We start from the raw sequence: 15,774 nt of genomic DNA on the forward strand, positions 1-15,774 counted from the left end.
TCTCTCTCACACACACACACACACACACACACACACACACACACACACACACACACACACTGAGAGGTACTTGTTTCTGCATGTTTCTACAACAAGTGCACAGTCACATGATCTGTCATGGCTCTGTTTGCACTGGCTGTCTTTCTCACTTCTCTATTCAGATGACAACATCACACACACTGTTTCTCTTGTAAATCACCTTACAAACACACACATTCACCTGTACTCACACACACACACACACACACTTGATAAACCTGCTGGAATGCAGTCTGATAGGTGTGATTGTTCAGCGTGTTTACTGTAAAGTAACATTTACGTAAACCCCAGTGGAATCTCCAAGTCCTCTCTGTCTCCATCTATGTGCTTTTGTCAGCATGTTGTTAGGTCAAGTCCCATTAGTTTAGGTGTTGCCTCGACTGCTTTCAAGCTATTTGTTTCTCACACTCATGGTCCTCCCTCACATACCCAAAGGTCTCGGATGCTTGTCCTCACCACTCCCAGCTCTACACACACACACGCACAAACACAAACACGCACACACGCACACACACACAGCCAGCAGTCGGCTGTGTTTCTCTATACTTTCTCCTGAGTAGTATTAGCATGGATGAGTAACGTTGAACCAAACTCATTATTAGATCTATAAAGCGTGGTGGAGATCATTATCATTCTCCTACCCGTTCCCTTGTAAATCGTCAATAATGATCAATCTGCAAGACTCTGCTTTGATCTTTAAACCACACAGAAGGATCCACAGCACATGGAGGTCTCTGAAGAGAGACCGGCTTTCCTCCCTTGCTCCGGGGAGACCAGCAGCACGTAGGTCTTCCTGAGTCCCAGAGAAACCAGCAGCTAAACTTCTCATCAGAAAGCAGAGGAGCATCTCTGAGAGATGCTTATCTCCCTCAGAATCATCCATAATTTAAGATAATCTCATAGAGATGTCAGGTAGCCAGGTTTGGTCAGAGCAAGCAATTATTCTCTCCCCTATTTGAAGATGTGGAAGTTTATTTGAGTTTAAATCAGGAATATCACAGGTAAAAGGAGGATGTGTGTGTGAGGAGTGAGAACAGACAGCTTGACGCTGTGATTAGAGACTCGAGTGTATCGGATGTGCGTTTGGTTTCTCTCAGCGTTACATTTCTACTTTGTTCACGCGGTTTCCTACTACCGGGTGACCTACATCAAGCGAACACCGATTAAGACCCTGGTCTGTTAGATATGAACCATTCTAATACTTAGAAGGGACAACTGCAGTAATGAGTTTCCGAGGAAACTCGTCACTAGACAAGAACACATGACCCATCTCCAACCTTCACGAAGTTAGAAGTCCCTTGCAACAGTCGGGCTTAGTGGTATGCGTGTGCATACGTGTGTGTGTATGTGTGTGCATACGTGTGTGTGTGTGTGTGTGTGCATACGTGTGTGTGTGTGTGCATACGTGTGTGTGTGTGTGTGTGCATACGTGTGTGTGTGTGCATACATTTGTGTGAGTGTGTGTGCATACGTATGTGTGTGTGCATATGTGTGTTTGTTTGTGTGCGAGGGCGAGGTCGTTGAAGCTCCCCAGTCAGGTTGTACATGCACAGCAGCATACCTGCAAGCCGGTGTCACATCCTCTGTGTCTCCAGCACGTGGAGACCGGCTGTGTTCACACTCCTCCTGTTCCCAGCAGGCGGATCAACTGCCACTCCAATATTCTCTCCCTTATTCTCTCCTTCTCTTGCTTTCTAATCTACATTCTTTTTTTCAAATCTACATATTTGTCTTGTTGAAGCACCCAGGTGCCCCGTAGCTGCAGCAATCCATAACAAACAGCAGGTGGTCCATTTACAAGGTACCTTCACGTGAATCATTAACCATAACCCCCCCCTCCCCCTCCCCCCCCCCCCTTCCCCCCCCCCCCCCCCCTTCTGCCCACCTCCAGGAGAGAGGAAGGCTTTGTGACGAGGCGCTGGAAGGACGTGCGTGTGGGCGACTTTGTCCAGGTGTTCTCCAACGAGATCATCCCTGCGGACCTCCTGCTGCTCCACACCTCCGACAGCAGCGGGGTGTGTCACATCGAGACCTCCAACCTGGACGGAGAGACCAACCTGAAGCAGAGAAGGGTGGTGCCTGGCCTGTCTGACCCGGTGAGGAGCTCTGGGCGTGGGCCTGGGAGTCTGTCAGGGCCTCGCCTTCTTTCTTTCTTTCTCCCCTTCCTCCCCCTCCTCCCCCGCTTCCCTACTCCTTTTCTCCCCCCTCTCTATATTCCCTCCCCTCCTCCTCTGTTCATCCTGCTCCCCTCCCTTCATCCTCTCCTCCTTTTCCTCATTGCTTCCCTCCTCCTCACCTCCCCCACTTCCCTACTCCCCCTGCCCCCCCCTCCCTTCATTCTCTCCTTTTCTCCACCCATCCTAGCATCATCCCCGATTCCATCCTTAATAAGTTATTAATAAGTAATTTGAGAAACGCTTATTAGTTTACACGCCAGACTAAATGTTCATTGAGAAATGAAACCACCTGTCGCGTATGAGCTGCGAGTCAGCACGTTGTAATGACACAGCTAACACCACATTACTTCTGGAGTGACAGGTTAAGTGTAAAGGTTTGGGCGGAGGTATAAACATAGCAAACAGATTTTTGCCAACTCACTGACGTGTGTCACTAACAGAGTGTTGTGTTCTTTTGTTCTAGAACAATCTGTTTGATCCTCGACACTTCACCAGCACTGTGGTCTGTGAACGACCAAATAACAACCTTAACCATTTCAAGGGCTACGTGTGAGTTTCCATGACGCACATCTCCATCAGGGACCCACCATCGATGCAGTAACAGTACAATTCCCAAAAATGTATTATTCAAAATCAAAATGATATGTGATTTGATTTGTTAGATTATTATTATAGAAACTTAACTCATTATGTATCAGAGGTGGGAACCTCCTCCACCATCACAAACATACACAAACACTCTGAGGAGCACTACGATCAGGCTGTTATAGTTTATAATCCCTGTCTAGGGTCATCGTGGATTTTCTAGCAGGTCTCAGCCAGAGCCCAGACACACCACAGAGAGGAGAGCGTGTTCCTGCGGCTAATAAACACCTAAATATACCAGACTACTAAAATATCTCTCTATTTTCCCCTCTGTCTCTTTCTCTCTCATTCTCTCTCTGTCCCTCTCTCCCTGTATCTCTCTCTCTCTCTGTCTCTCTCTCTCCCTGTCTCTCTGTCTCCCCCGCCCCCCTCTCTCCCTGTCTGCGTGCTGCAGAGAACAGCCTGATAAGAAGCTGGGCATCGACATTGAGAGCCTTCTTCTGCGTGGATGTACCATCAGAAACACAGACCGTGCCACTGGCTTTGTGGTCTACACAGGTGAACACTTACGTGTCATAGTGTCATTGATTCATACTGGTGTCTGATTCATACTGGTGTCTGATTCATACTGGTGTCTGATTCATACTGGTGTCTGATTCATACTGGGGTCTGATTCATACTGGTGTCTGATTCATACTGGTGTCTGATTCATACTGGTGTCTGATTCTGTATGCATAGACATGAGACCATGGGAGAATGACTGGTGTGGACAGGATCCCTGGGCCAAATTCAATTTCAACATGAGTTTAATGGAGGATCTCTGTAGGGCTGTAGTTGTTCCAGTCCAAGGCTGGGCCTAATCGTCTGAGCCCGGGAAAACGGCCACTAACATACCCAATAAAAGACTGGGGAGGCCCCGGGGTCACCTCAGAAGTGTCGTAAAGATCTGCTGAAAAACAACACGCAATTTTTAGCTGATGAGGTGGAGCAAGGGGGATAATCAATAATCAATTCAGTCGCGGTGAGAGATCATAAGGTAGATAAGAGCATGTATGAAGTGGCGTACTACTAGGCGCCAACGTTGAGCGGTTACGAGCCCGTGGAAGAAAACCAGCAGCATCCGTAGGAATGTTGACCCTCTTCCTGTTTCCTGTTCCAGGTCACGAGACCAAGGCGATGCTCAACAGCAACGAGCGGCGCTACAAGCGCAGCAAGCTGGAGCGAGACGTGAACATGGATGTGCTGTTCTGTGTCATCCTTCTCTTCGTCATGTGTCTCATCGGAGGCCTAGGTAATTAAAAAAGAAAAAAGATTGGGACATCGCCATCAATTACCATTACCGGGGGTGTGGGAAAAAAAACTTACATAAAAGTACATTAAAATGAGTCATGGTACTCAAGGTCTAGTTCAAGATTAATGGAACAGTCCTGGGACTTTACGAGCGGAGTTCCAATAGCCTTCATCAGTCATTTGGCCACATGTCCATCCAAGAAGAAATGGAGGAAGACAGGGATGGCAGAGGAAGAGAGAGAGAGAGACAGAAATAGCCGTAGATGGAGAGGCAGGGATGACCGTCTTGCCCTCGGGCCAGACCTGTCCTGACAACTGACTCTTTCTCCCCTCGCAGCATTTGCTAATTCTTCTGGATAATTGGGGTACATTTGATTTACCGAACTGGATACAATTAAACCAGGAAGTCCACTCTGCTGATTCCATCTAAGGTCACTCGGACATTGTGTCTTCCTGTGTTTCCTCCATTAGGTCACTTCCTCTGGCTGCAGTCTCTACCCAGCATACCCATCTACCTGGTCGCCGATGGCAACGGGCACCTGGACCCGCCTTTACTGTCTGGCTTCTATATGTTCTTCACCATGATCATCCTGCTGCAGGTGAAGTGTGTGTGTGTGTGTGTGTGTGAGAGTGAGTGAGTGAGTGAGTGAGTGAGAGAGAGAGAGAGAGAGAGAGAGAGAGAGAGAGAGAGAGAGAGAGAGAGAGAGGAGAAGAAAGTAAGTGTAAGCGGTGGATAAGTCGCTCTGGATAAGAGCGTCTTCTAAATGACTAAATGTAAATGTAAGTGACGAAACCACCGAGCGATCCTCCTCCCTCCCCAGATCCTCATCCCCATCGCCCTCTACGTGTCCGTCGAGCTGGTGAAGATGGGGCAGATCTTCTTCATCGTCAACGACTTGGACCTGTACGACGAGGAGTCTGACAGCAGGGTGCAGTGCAGAGCCCTCAACATCACAGAGGACCTGGGCCAGATCCAATGCATCTTCTCCGACAAGACCGGCACCCTCACAGAGAACAAGATGGTGTTCCGGCGATGCTCCGTCATGGGAGCAGAATACCCACACAACGAGAACGGTAGAGGCGTTCAGCTACATGTCTACACTGCATACAGGGTTCTCCAATCCTGGTCCTCGAGGGCCGCTGTCATGCATGTTTTAGATGTTTCCCTGCTCCAGCACACCTGTTTCAAATGAATGGGTTATCATGCTCTGTGGAAGCCGGGTAATGACCGTTCATTTGAATCAGGTGTGCTGGAGCAGGGAAACATCGAAAACATCCTTGGCTGTTCTGATCAAGCTGGATTTGGACAGTTCTAGGAAAAGATTTAGGACAGATTTAGAAGACCCTTCCCCAGAAGCCTGTGTTGAACTGTTCACAATATACACATACACATTTGGGTTCCTTGGGTGTAGATGTGAAGAAACCCTCTGAGGAACCCGTTAAGGAACCACAAACCTTTAATCTTCAAGTGCACACACACGCACACACACACACACACACACACACACACTCACACGCTGACAAAACAAGCACACAGTCGGAGGGTACACTGTGTGTACACAAACGCCACGTCCTATATTTGTCATGTGATCCGTTCCTAGCGATCCGCCTGGAAGTCCTGGGGGAGCCCAACTCAGAGGAGGAGGTCATCTTCCACCGTGCGACCCCCCCTCCCCTCCCGCCGGCCTGGACCCTGGACCAGCCCGACCAGGAAGCTGACCAGCGTCGCCCCGGCAAACAGAGCGACAAGATCAAGGGAAGCGACCAGGAGGCCTCTGCCTTCAGCAGTCCTCTGGTAAAATGTTCCACCAGGACAAACTGCAGGCTCTTGATACTCCAGTTCTCCAGTTTTACGTTTCCGGTGGACTTATGGGTATTTGGTCTAGGTGTGTTGTTTTGAACATTCTCTTCATTTAGTAGATGCTTTTCAGCCACCTTGCTGGATTCAGAACAGCCAAGCTGGACAGTTCTAGAACACTGTTAGATTTAGGACAGATCTGGAAGACCCTTCCCCAGACGTAGCTGTCTCCAGTCCCTGGTTCACCCGGGGCTGACCCGGTGTAGTGTCACTGGAGCTGGCGACCCGGTTCCTGTCCCAGATGGTCTAGCAGTTTGGTGTCAACGCTGAGCACATCCCTTCTGGCCCCCAGCCTCAACCCTTGTGTGTGTGTGTGTGTGTGTGTGTGTGTGTGTGTGTGTGTGTGTGTGTGTGAGAGTGTGTGTGTGTGTGTGTATGTGTGTGTGAGAGCATATGGCCATGCTGCGCTGCATTACCCATGCACCACTGACAGCACCCAGACTTATTATAACGTGAGAGCTGTAGATTAGTCATCATCCTCGTTGCTGATATCTCTGTTCCTCCCAACCTCCTGGTACAGTAGCTGACCATAGCTATTCTTGCCCGTGGAGATGGAATGCGAGCCAGCGGTTGTCATGGAGAAGCAAGCTGAGACAGCATAACAGACATGTTGCCATGGTTCTGTGCTAAAGTCCTGATCTCAGTCTTCCTTGTTGCTTGTCCTCTTGTTACTGTTGTGGTTTTATGTTCATACACAGTTGATCCTTTTATAGCTCACACACGTGTTTTATTACTGTGAGGATATGGTTGTATGAATCTCAACTCCCCTCCTCCTCCTACCCTGTTCTCCTCTCTCTCCTCTCCTCCTCTCTCTCCTCTCCTCTCCTCTCCTCTCCCTCTCCTCTCCTCTCCTCTCCTCTCCTCTCCTCTTGTCTTTTCTCCTCTCCTCTCCTCTCTCTCCTCTCCTCTCCTCTCCTCTCCTCTCCTCTCCTCTCCTCTCCTCTCCTCTCCTCTCTCTCTCTCTCTCTCTCTCTCTCTCTCCCTCTCCCTCTCCCTCTCCCTCTCCCTCTCCCTCTTCCTCTCCTTTCCTCTCCCCACACAGGAAACGGAGGTGATCCCAGACAGAAAGCTGCTTCAGCGGATTCCGGGGGAGGGCGGCGGAGGCTGCCTGGAGGCGGGGCTGCATCTCGACTTCTTCCTGGCCCTCGCCATCTGCAACACTGTGGTGGTTTCCAAGGCAACAGCTCAGAGACGGAAGGTGAGCATCTCCAGATCGCTGTGACCCTGACCTGGCAGGATGAAGGAGGGAAGGCAGAGGAGAAAGAGTGGGAAGAAAGGAAGAGAAGGACGGGGTTGTCTTCTATCTCTGTTCATCCGTCAAAGTCACTTGCTCTGATTTCAGAAAAGGCGTTGAAGCCGCCGAATTGTAATCCGATTTAACACAGAAACTGACAGTTTACATTCTTCTGTTCCAATTATCCACCCTTATTCCTGTAATCCACCCCTACATTCATAGTCAGTTCCAATCAAATTGTATTTGTATAGCCCTTGTCATGTCACAGAGGGCTTCAAAGATGCCATAGTACTGCACGTAAAGCAAACCTAAAACTCTCAAAGAAGACATGGAAAGACTCCCAGGAAAACTTGGTTGGTGACACAGAGAGGCTACTCCTGTAGTCCACCTCTATTCCTATAGTCCAACCATGCTCCTATAGACCACCCATTAATCCTATACTCCAGCCCTACTCCTATAGACCAGCCCTACTCCTATAGTCCAACCATGCTCCTATAGACCACCCCTTAATCCTATACTCCAGCCTTACTCCTATAGACCAGCCCTACTCCTATAGACCAACCATGCTCCTATAGACCACCCCTTAATCCTATACTCCAGCCTTACTCCTATAGACCAGCCCTACTCCTATAGACCAGCCCTGCTCCTATAGACCAACCCTGCTCCTGTAGTCCAACCCTACTCCAGAGCCACAAGTCTGCCACAGAAGGTAGAAAAGAGACATCCAGCTACCAGCAGCTGCTGTAGCAGAGATTTAATAGGCAGCTCTCCTTGCCTGGCTCACTACGTGCTCTGCATCCAGCGCAGGGCGCCTCTCCTCTATCAGTGTTTGGGGCTCATTTCTGTAATTGCTCTTGAAGATCCCACGATGTCTTGGTCTCCTGTCTGCATTATCCACTGTGCATGCAGGGAGGGGAGCTTCACAGGGTAATGAGGTCTGCTGTTATTAATGTGATGACCCTGAGTGTCTCTGCTGACCGGGGCGTTCTCCCATCAGCTAATGGAGGGTCACGACAGGGCAGAGTGAGAACCAGCCAATACCGTTGGATGAGTGAGGTTGGTTGGTTGGTTGGTTGGTTGGAAGGTCATCAGATCCAAACTGGCAGGACTGTGTTCCAGGACACAGATTCAGACAGAACAAAGAAGATCTCACCAGACTACAAGTGGTATTAGTCTGTGTTTGTAAAAACGGACTTTCATCCCGAAAGCCACAAACAAACCATAAATGAATCAATAAATAACCTGAAAGAGGAACTTCCTTCTCTCACCTGTCGTAATCTGAGTTGTACTCTCACCTGTCGTACCCTGTTTGTACTCTGAGTGCTGTTCTGTACCCTTCAGCTGTTGCAAACTGCAATTTCTCCACTGCGGGACAAATAAAGGATTATCTTATCTTGACATCCCCAGGTGAGTGTCGCCCTCAGCACATCCCTCTCCAGGAACCCTCTGGAGCACCTGTTCCACCTGTTTGGGAGGGTGGCCTCGCTACGACACACCCTGGCCTCCTGGCACCCCATGCCGAACAAGACCCGCTCCACCCCCCTCTGCGACCTCGACGTCCTGGAGGAAGACCCCCCCACTCCCAGCCCCTCCACCCCCACCAGCAGCAGCTCAGGGGCTGACGCGACGGCTGGCCCGTCGGGGAACCTCCATCCTGGGCTCTGTTACGAGGCGGAGAGCCCTGACGAGGCAGCGCTGGTCCACGCTGCCCGGGCCTACGGCTTCACCCTGCTGGGTCGCGGGCCGGACAGAGTGACCGTACGGCTGCCCTGGGGGGAGGAACTGACCTTCCAGGTGCTGGACACTTTGACCTTTGACCCCAGCAGGAGGAGGATGTCAGTCCTGGTGCGGCATCCTGTCTCTGGGGAGGTGGTCCTGTATACTAAAGGGGCAGACTTTGCCATCATGGAGCTCCTGGCTACCTCAGCCGCAGGTGAGGAGCAGACCCGGCGTCAGGACTTACCTTCACACACACACACACGGCATGACACTGTGTGGTCTAACACACACCAGAGGAGAGAGGATAACTGACCTTAATCAACATCTGTTTGTTTGTTTAGAGGACACCCAGTGTGGCTAGTGTCTCTTTCTAAAGGGAGCCATGATGACAACAATGTGAGGAATGTTAACGGTATTGCGTAATAACCATGGTTTTCAAACCGTTCTCCCCAGAGCATAGATTTGAAGAGAAGCAGAAGGCCATTGCTGCCGTCACTCAGAAACATCTAGACTTGTACGCCAGACAGGGTCTAAGGACCCTCTGTTGCACCAAGAAGGTGCTTATTTAATGCATTCATTTATTCCTCCACTCATCCATATAATCAATGCATTAATTAATTAACTGATTAATTTATTCGGTCGTTCGTTAAACAGTGTTCCCATCTGTTGATTTGTGAAGGTGTTGAGTGAGAAGGCCTATGAGGACTGGAGGCTGTGGAGGCAGGAGGCCAATGCTGCCATGGACAACCGGGAACAGCTACGCAGTGACACGGCAATCCATCTGGAGACCAACCTCACCTTGTTAGGTAGGAGAGATCAACCTCACCTTGTTAGGTAGGAGAGATCAACCTCACCGTGTTAGGTAGGAGAGACCAACCTCACCTTGTTAGGTAGGAGAGACCAACCTCACCTTTTTAGGTAGGTGAGACCAACCTCACCTTGTTAGGTAGGAGAGACCAACCTCACCTTGTTAGGTAGGTGAGACCAACCTCACCTTGTTAGGTACGTGAGACCAACCTCCTCTCTGTAGGTAGGAGAGACCAACCTCACCTTGTTAGGTAGGAAAGACCAACCTCCTCTTGTTAGGTAGGTGAGACCAACCTCCTCTTGTTAGGTAGGTGAGACCATCCTGGTTCGGACTTCACCCTGCTATGTAGGAGATGCTATCCTTCAAGTAAACCCCACAGCACCTGACTCCTTCCTCTCTTCCTTTCCTCCTCTCTTCCTCTCCTCCCTTCCTCTCCTCTCCTCCTCTCCTCCTCTCCTCCTCTCCTCCTCTCCTCTTCTCTTCCTCTCCTCCCTTCCTCTCCTCCTCTCCTCCTCTTATCCACACCTCTCCTCCTCTCTTCCTCTCTTCATTTCCTCCTCCCCTCCTCTCCTCCTCCCTTCCTCTCCTCCTCTCCTCCACACCTCCTATCCTCCTCCCTTCCTCTCCTCATCTCCTCCTCTCCTCCACACCTCTCCTCTCTTCCTCACTTCCTCTCCTCCTCTCCTCCTCCCTTCCTCTCCTCCTCTCCTCCACACCTCCTCCACACCTCCTCTCCTCCTCCCTTCCTCTCCTCCTCTCCTCGTCGGCCAGGCGCCACAGGCGTTGAGGACCGTCTGCAGGAGAGCGCCCCTGACACCATCGCTGCTCTCCGAGAGGCGGGGATCCAGGTGTGGGTGCTCACGGGCGACAAGGCCGAGACGGCAGTCAACATCGCATACGCCTGCAGGCTGCTGGATGATGGGGACCTGGTGTTCAACATGAGAACCAGCAGCAAGGTAGGGAAGGACAAGGAAGGTTGTTTAGGGCCCGACGCATGTTGACACTGTTGTTCAGGGCAACTGTTACAAGGTACGGAGCAGAGAACCAGGTCAGAGCTCTGTGGTGGTGAGTCATCAGGGGTGGGGGGCAACATGTATTTTTATTTCAGACCCAGGTAAGGATTAGTTTCCTTTCAGTCTGTTTTCTATTTTCCTCCTTTCCAAGGAAACAACTCTTCGCTCTCTCTTTCCGTGGCTCTCTCTCTCTCTCATCTCTCTCTCTCTGTCTCATCTCTCTCTCTCTCTCTCTCCCTTTGCCTGATTTGAGTGCCCAAAGCTCTAACTACATTTACATCTGAGTAAAAGGTCAGGTCCTCACATTTCCCATCTCTGGGTGACGTAGGGGGAGAAGGATGAGGAGGGGGGAGGAGGAGGGGGAGGGGGAGGAGGAGGAAGGGGAGGAGGAAGGGGGAGGGGGGAGGGGGAGGAGGAGGAGGAAGGGGCTCCTTCACAACCTCCTGACTGTCTAATCATTCCCTGCTCTAAATAGAACAGAATGACCCCCCTGGGCTGTGTGTGGAGGTTGATGTGAGGGGAGCCCTCATGAGTGGAGGCCCAGTCTGGGGGCTCTAGCTGAGGCAGGGATGGGGCTAGGCTGGGCTGATGGATGAGCTGTGGTACCCCCTATACAATCTAGAACAGGTTAGAGATCCCATTAGAGCTGCAACACACACATACACACATACACACACACAGACACATACACACACACACACAGAGGTTGTGATAACAGTTATCACATTCAACCCTCCCAGGTAACATTTCCCCTCCTTTATGAAGGTGGAGACGAGGAGTAAGAACATTTTTAATTAACTATTTGTACTCCCGATACAGAATTATGTGCAGACTGTCACTGTTACATAACATCCTCATTCTCCAAACTCAATGAAGTTCAGAACGGAGGCGATGGATGAGATAAAAACTGAATATGACCTCAATATTTGTCGCCCAATGGACACCACCCCCCACCCCCCCCACACACACACACACACACACACACACCACTCCGAAGGACTCTGGTTCACCAGTCACCCACAGGCAAAAATGATTAATCCGATTGGACGAGACCGGACTCTGGTAATTGGAACTGGTCAGGGATCACACACACCATGAATCATCTCACCCAACTGACAGCACAGTCAGTTTACTCTACTTCCATGTACATTATTGTTAGTTTTTGTTATTTATTATTATTAGTTTTGGGGTATTCTCAGTTGTTCGATGAATTACTCAGTATTTTTCACTTTTTTACATTCTTCTATATCTTGTACAGTGGCTAACGTAGGTTAGAAATTGTTGTTACAGGTTTAGATGATTTTATGAGGTTTCGATAGGTGGCTGGGGATTGTCAAGAGATGCAGGACCAAAGACTTCTAATGTACCTGAACCTGTACTTGTTCCAAATGACAATAAACTTGAACCTTGAACTTGAATCTACCAGGGCTGCATCTCTGTTGGGTCCCAGGGGTGAGAGGCGGTGGTGGCAAACCGACTGACTAACCCTCTCAAACAACCTCCACACTCTTAGAACCAAAACGGCCTCTACAAAAAAAGTGTTCTTCCAATGCCCCTGAGAGAGAACCTTCCAGAACATCCATGTAGTTTCATGTTTAATCTGGGTCCGTTTCCCCATGTCCCTCTGTGTTGTCCAGTTGACGTGTGCGTCCATCCTGGATTCCACCCTGGAGGAAGTGAAGAGGTACGACCAGGGCCCACCTGGATCTGGGGCCCCTACCATCAGCCTGGTGATCGATGGGCCCACCCTGGCCATGGCGCTGGAGTCGGACCTGCAGGCCCGGTTCCTGGAACTGGCGAGGCGCTGTCGCTCCGTCCTGTGCTGCCGCGCCACGCCCCTGCAGAAGGGCCGCGTGGTCACGGTCGTGAGGGAGAAGCTGAAGGTCATGACCCTCGCTATAGGTGGGCTTAAAGCAAATGTCTGTCGTGTTGTAAACCACGCAACGCAAAACAATGCAAGCAACCTCTTTTTTTAACAAGCGTTATTATCTGTGGACTGTGGTCTGTAACTTCTGATGTATTCTCTCCTCGTGCACGTCCTCTGTGACGTCAGGCGACGGTGCCAACGATGTGAACATGATCCAGGCAGCTGACGTGGGTGTCGGCATCTCTGGACAGGAGGGCATGCAGGTCTGTGCCGTGCAAGAAGACGCTCTCAGTCTCACCTCACCGTCACAGTTCACATTGGGGATCTGTACTCTACTGCAGTGGTTCCCAACCCTGGTCCTCAGGGACCCCCTGTCATACCTGTTTTAGATGTTTCCCTGCTCCAACACACCTGATTCAAATGAATGGGTCGTTATCCAGCTCTGCAGAAGCCTGCTAAAGACCATTCATTTGAATCAGGTATGTTGGAGCAGGGAAACATCTAAAACATGCCGGACAGGGGGTCCCTGAGGGAGCAGGGTTGGGAACCACTGCTCTATCGTACGCTAGTCCATGTAAATAGGTTGTTTTTCAGGTCACATGTATGTGGATCTGTGGGGAAGCGTGTAAGAACTGATCCTGAGTCCCTGGGCTGCGTGTGTCTGATGGTTGTGTGTGCTCTGTGTTCTCCCCAGGCGGTTATGGCCAGTGACTTTGCCATCTCCAGATTCAAACACCTGAAGAAGCTGCTCCTTGTCCACGGTCACTGGTGCTACTCCCGACTGGCCAACATGGTCATCTACTTCTTCTATAAGAACGTGGTGAGGACCACTGGTGGACACGGGGGAGGAGGGTGGGGGGTTAGAATTTTTTTCGCCCTCTAGGGTTCCCCTTTGGTAGATAAAACATGATCAAGTGGGGTCAGATGGTTGAGCGGTTAGGGAATGGGGCTATTAATCAGAAGGTTGCTGGTTAGATTCCCAGCCATGCAAATGACGTCGTGTCCTTGGGCAAGGCACTTCACCCTACTTGCCTCGGGGGGAATATCCCTGTAATTACTGTAAGTCGCTCTGGATAAGAGCGTCTGATAAATGTAAGTGCCGTCTGGGTGACCTTACAGTGGAGGTGGTGCATTTGGGGGGGGGGGGGGGTTTCCCCCTCAGACAGCTTGATGAGGGATCACCCCTGGTGAGGATCGTCAGGGAAACCCCTCAGTTCTACCTAACCTCCATGGTCTCCATGGGCTCTCAGGTGCAACGTTCCACCTGCATGTGTTCTCAGTCTCTGGTTCTCCTTCAGGCTTACGTGAACCTGCTGTTCTGGTATCAGTTCTACTGCGGGTTCTCCGGCACAGCCATGACGGACTACTGGATGCTGATCTTCTTCAACCTCTTCTTCACCTCCACTCCGCCCATCATGTTCGGGATCATGGACAGAGACGTCCCCATGGAAACGCTGCTGGGGCTTCCGGAACTTTACCGGAGTGGTCAGGGGTCGGGGGTCAGTGTGCGTCGTCGTGGGCTTGAACTTGAACACATAAAAGTGTTGTTTTGTTGAAGAACTACACTTAAGTGCAGTGACGTCCTAGTGTGTCCGTGTTGATGTTCCTTCTTGCTTTCGTAGGAATTTAAACGTTCGACGTTCTGGATCACTATGTTAGATGCCTTCTACCAGAGCCTAGTGTGCTTCTATATCCCATACTGGGTAAGACTGAGCCAAACACTGAGCTTCTACATACATGTTTATAGATGTTAGACATAGTCCCATACACGTTAAAAAAACGGCGATTGCAGCAAACAATACTACATTACAGTTGTATCCACGTCTGTCATTAACTCTCTCACAGCCAGAGGGAGGATTAGGGTCATGACCCAGCAGGATTTTTCTGTCTTGCAGACATACGAAGGCACAGACGTCGACCTCTTCACCTTCGGGATTCCCATGAACACGACGTCGCTGTTCACCATTCTCCTGCACCTCGCTATAGAGATAAACAGCTGGGTGAGATTCCCATCACTTACCACCCTGGTGCTGGATCTCCAACTGGTTTTAACTTCATTCACTTGGATTATGCTCATGTTATCATAGCGTGAAGTGATGACCTGAATTACATTCAAACATTTACTGTTTATTACGGTCTGTGTGCTCTTGCAAACGGCTCACTCTCTCTCTTTCTCACTCTGTTTCCCCTTCCCTCTGTTTCTACATGATTGTGTGTGTGTGTGTTGTGCAGTTAAAGGCCTATGTTTTGTTCCTCAGACGCTGGTCCACTGGGTGGTCATGACGGGCAGTGTGGTCCTGTACTTCAGCATGACCCTGGTCTACAGCGCCCTGTGTGTGAGCTGCAACCCTCCCTCCGACCCTTACTGGCTGTTCCAGGAGCGGATGGCCGACCCTGTGTTCTACCTGGTCTGCCTCCTCTCCACCGTGGTGGCTCTGCTGCCCAGGTAGGACGCACCTTCAGCCTGCGGCTCAGGATGCATGTTCCTGTCCGAAACACGACTCAAGTCAGGTGAGGGAGTCAGGTGGCTGAGCGGTGAGGGAATCGGGCTAGTAATCAGAAGGTCGCTGATTCGATTCCAGGCCGTGCCAAAATGACGTTGTGTCCTTGGGCAAGGCACTTCACCCTACTTGCCTCGGGGGAATGTCCCTTTACTTACTGTAAGTCGCTCTGGATAAGAGCATCTGCTAAAATGACTAAATGTAAGTCCGAGAGAGCAGCGACCAAGCCTGACTAGAACCTGACTAGAACCTGACTAGAACCTGACTGACATTCAGTTTTTTTGGAAGCTGACCCGAGTCAGACTCCAAGCTGCACGCAGACAGTTCCATCATTCCTACATTTGTAACGAGTCTCGCTGGGCTCGGGTAGGACCGCCACCCTCTACACAGCACACACTCTGCACAGCACACACTCTGCACAGCACACACTCTACACAGCACACACTCTACACAGCACACACTCTACACAGCACTCTACACAGCACACACTCTACACAGCACTCTACACAGCACACACTCTACACAGCACTCTACACAGCACTCTGCACAGCACACACTCTACACAGCACACACTCTACACAGCACACACTCTACACAGCACGCATTCTCATCAGCTGGTTCATTTGAGCAGTGCTGACTGGTTAATTGGTTGGTTGATAGTTGGATGGCTGACTTGATGAATG

General features: G+C 50.5%; 1 protein-coding gene across 1 annotated transcript in view; it reads left to right on the top strand.

Annotated features, from left to right (window-relative positions):
• atp10b (ATPase phospholipid transporting 10B) overlaps nucleotides 1-15,774 on the top strand; it is a 28,820-nt gene that overhangs the window by 10,661 nt on the left and 2,385 nt on the right. Inside the window, exons 3-21 of the mRNA XM_067248093.1 lie at nucleotides 1,931-2,135; nucleotides 2,680-2,765; nucleotides 3,256-3,359; nucleotides 3,961-4,092; nucleotides 4,563-4,690; nucleotides 4,913-5,165; nucleotides 5,693-5,886; nucleotides 6,992-7,147; nucleotides 8,591-9,116; nucleotides 9,356-9,459; nucleotides 9,582-9,708; nucleotides 10,482-10,666; nucleotides 12,361-12,625; nucleotides 12,777-12,853; nucleotides 13,285-13,410; nucleotides 13,889-14,089; nucleotides 14,213-14,293; nucleotides 14,486-14,590; nucleotides 14,849-15,036. Coding sequence (XP_067104194.1) covers nucleotides 1,931-2,135; nucleotides 2,680-2,765; nucleotides 3,256-3,359; nucleotides 3,961-4,092; nucleotides 4,563-4,690; nucleotides 4,913-5,165; nucleotides 5,693-5,886; nucleotides 6,992-7,147; nucleotides 8,591-9,116; nucleotides 9,356-9,459; nucleotides 9,582-9,708; nucleotides 10,482-10,666; nucleotides 12,361-12,625; nucleotides 12,777-12,853; nucleotides 13,285-13,410; nucleotides 13,889-14,089; nucleotides 14,213-14,293; nucleotides 14,486-14,590; nucleotides 14,849-15,036 — 3,243 coding nt within the window. The remainder of the gene's footprint in view (nucleotides 1-1,930; nucleotides 2,136-2,679; nucleotides 2,766-3,255; nucleotides 3,360-3,960; nucleotides 4,093-4,562; nucleotides 4,691-4,912; nucleotides 5,166-5,692; nucleotides 5,887-6,991; nucleotides 7,148-8,590; nucleotides 9,117-9,355; nucleotides 9,460-9,581; nucleotides 9,709-10,481; nucleotides 10,667-12,360; nucleotides 12,626-12,776; nucleotides 12,854-13,284; nucleotides 13,411-13,888; nucleotides 14,090-14,212; nucleotides 14,294-14,485; nucleotides 14,591-14,848; nucleotides 15,037-15,774) is intronic.

Source organism: Osmerus mordax, chromosome 12 (assembly GCF_038355195.1).
Source record: "Osmerus mordax isolate fOsmMor3 chromosome 12, fOsmMor3.pri, whole genome shotgun sequence".
Classification (NCBI taxonomy): Eukaryota; Metazoa; Chordata; class Actinopteri; order Osmeriformes; family Osmeridae; genus Osmerus; species Osmerus mordax.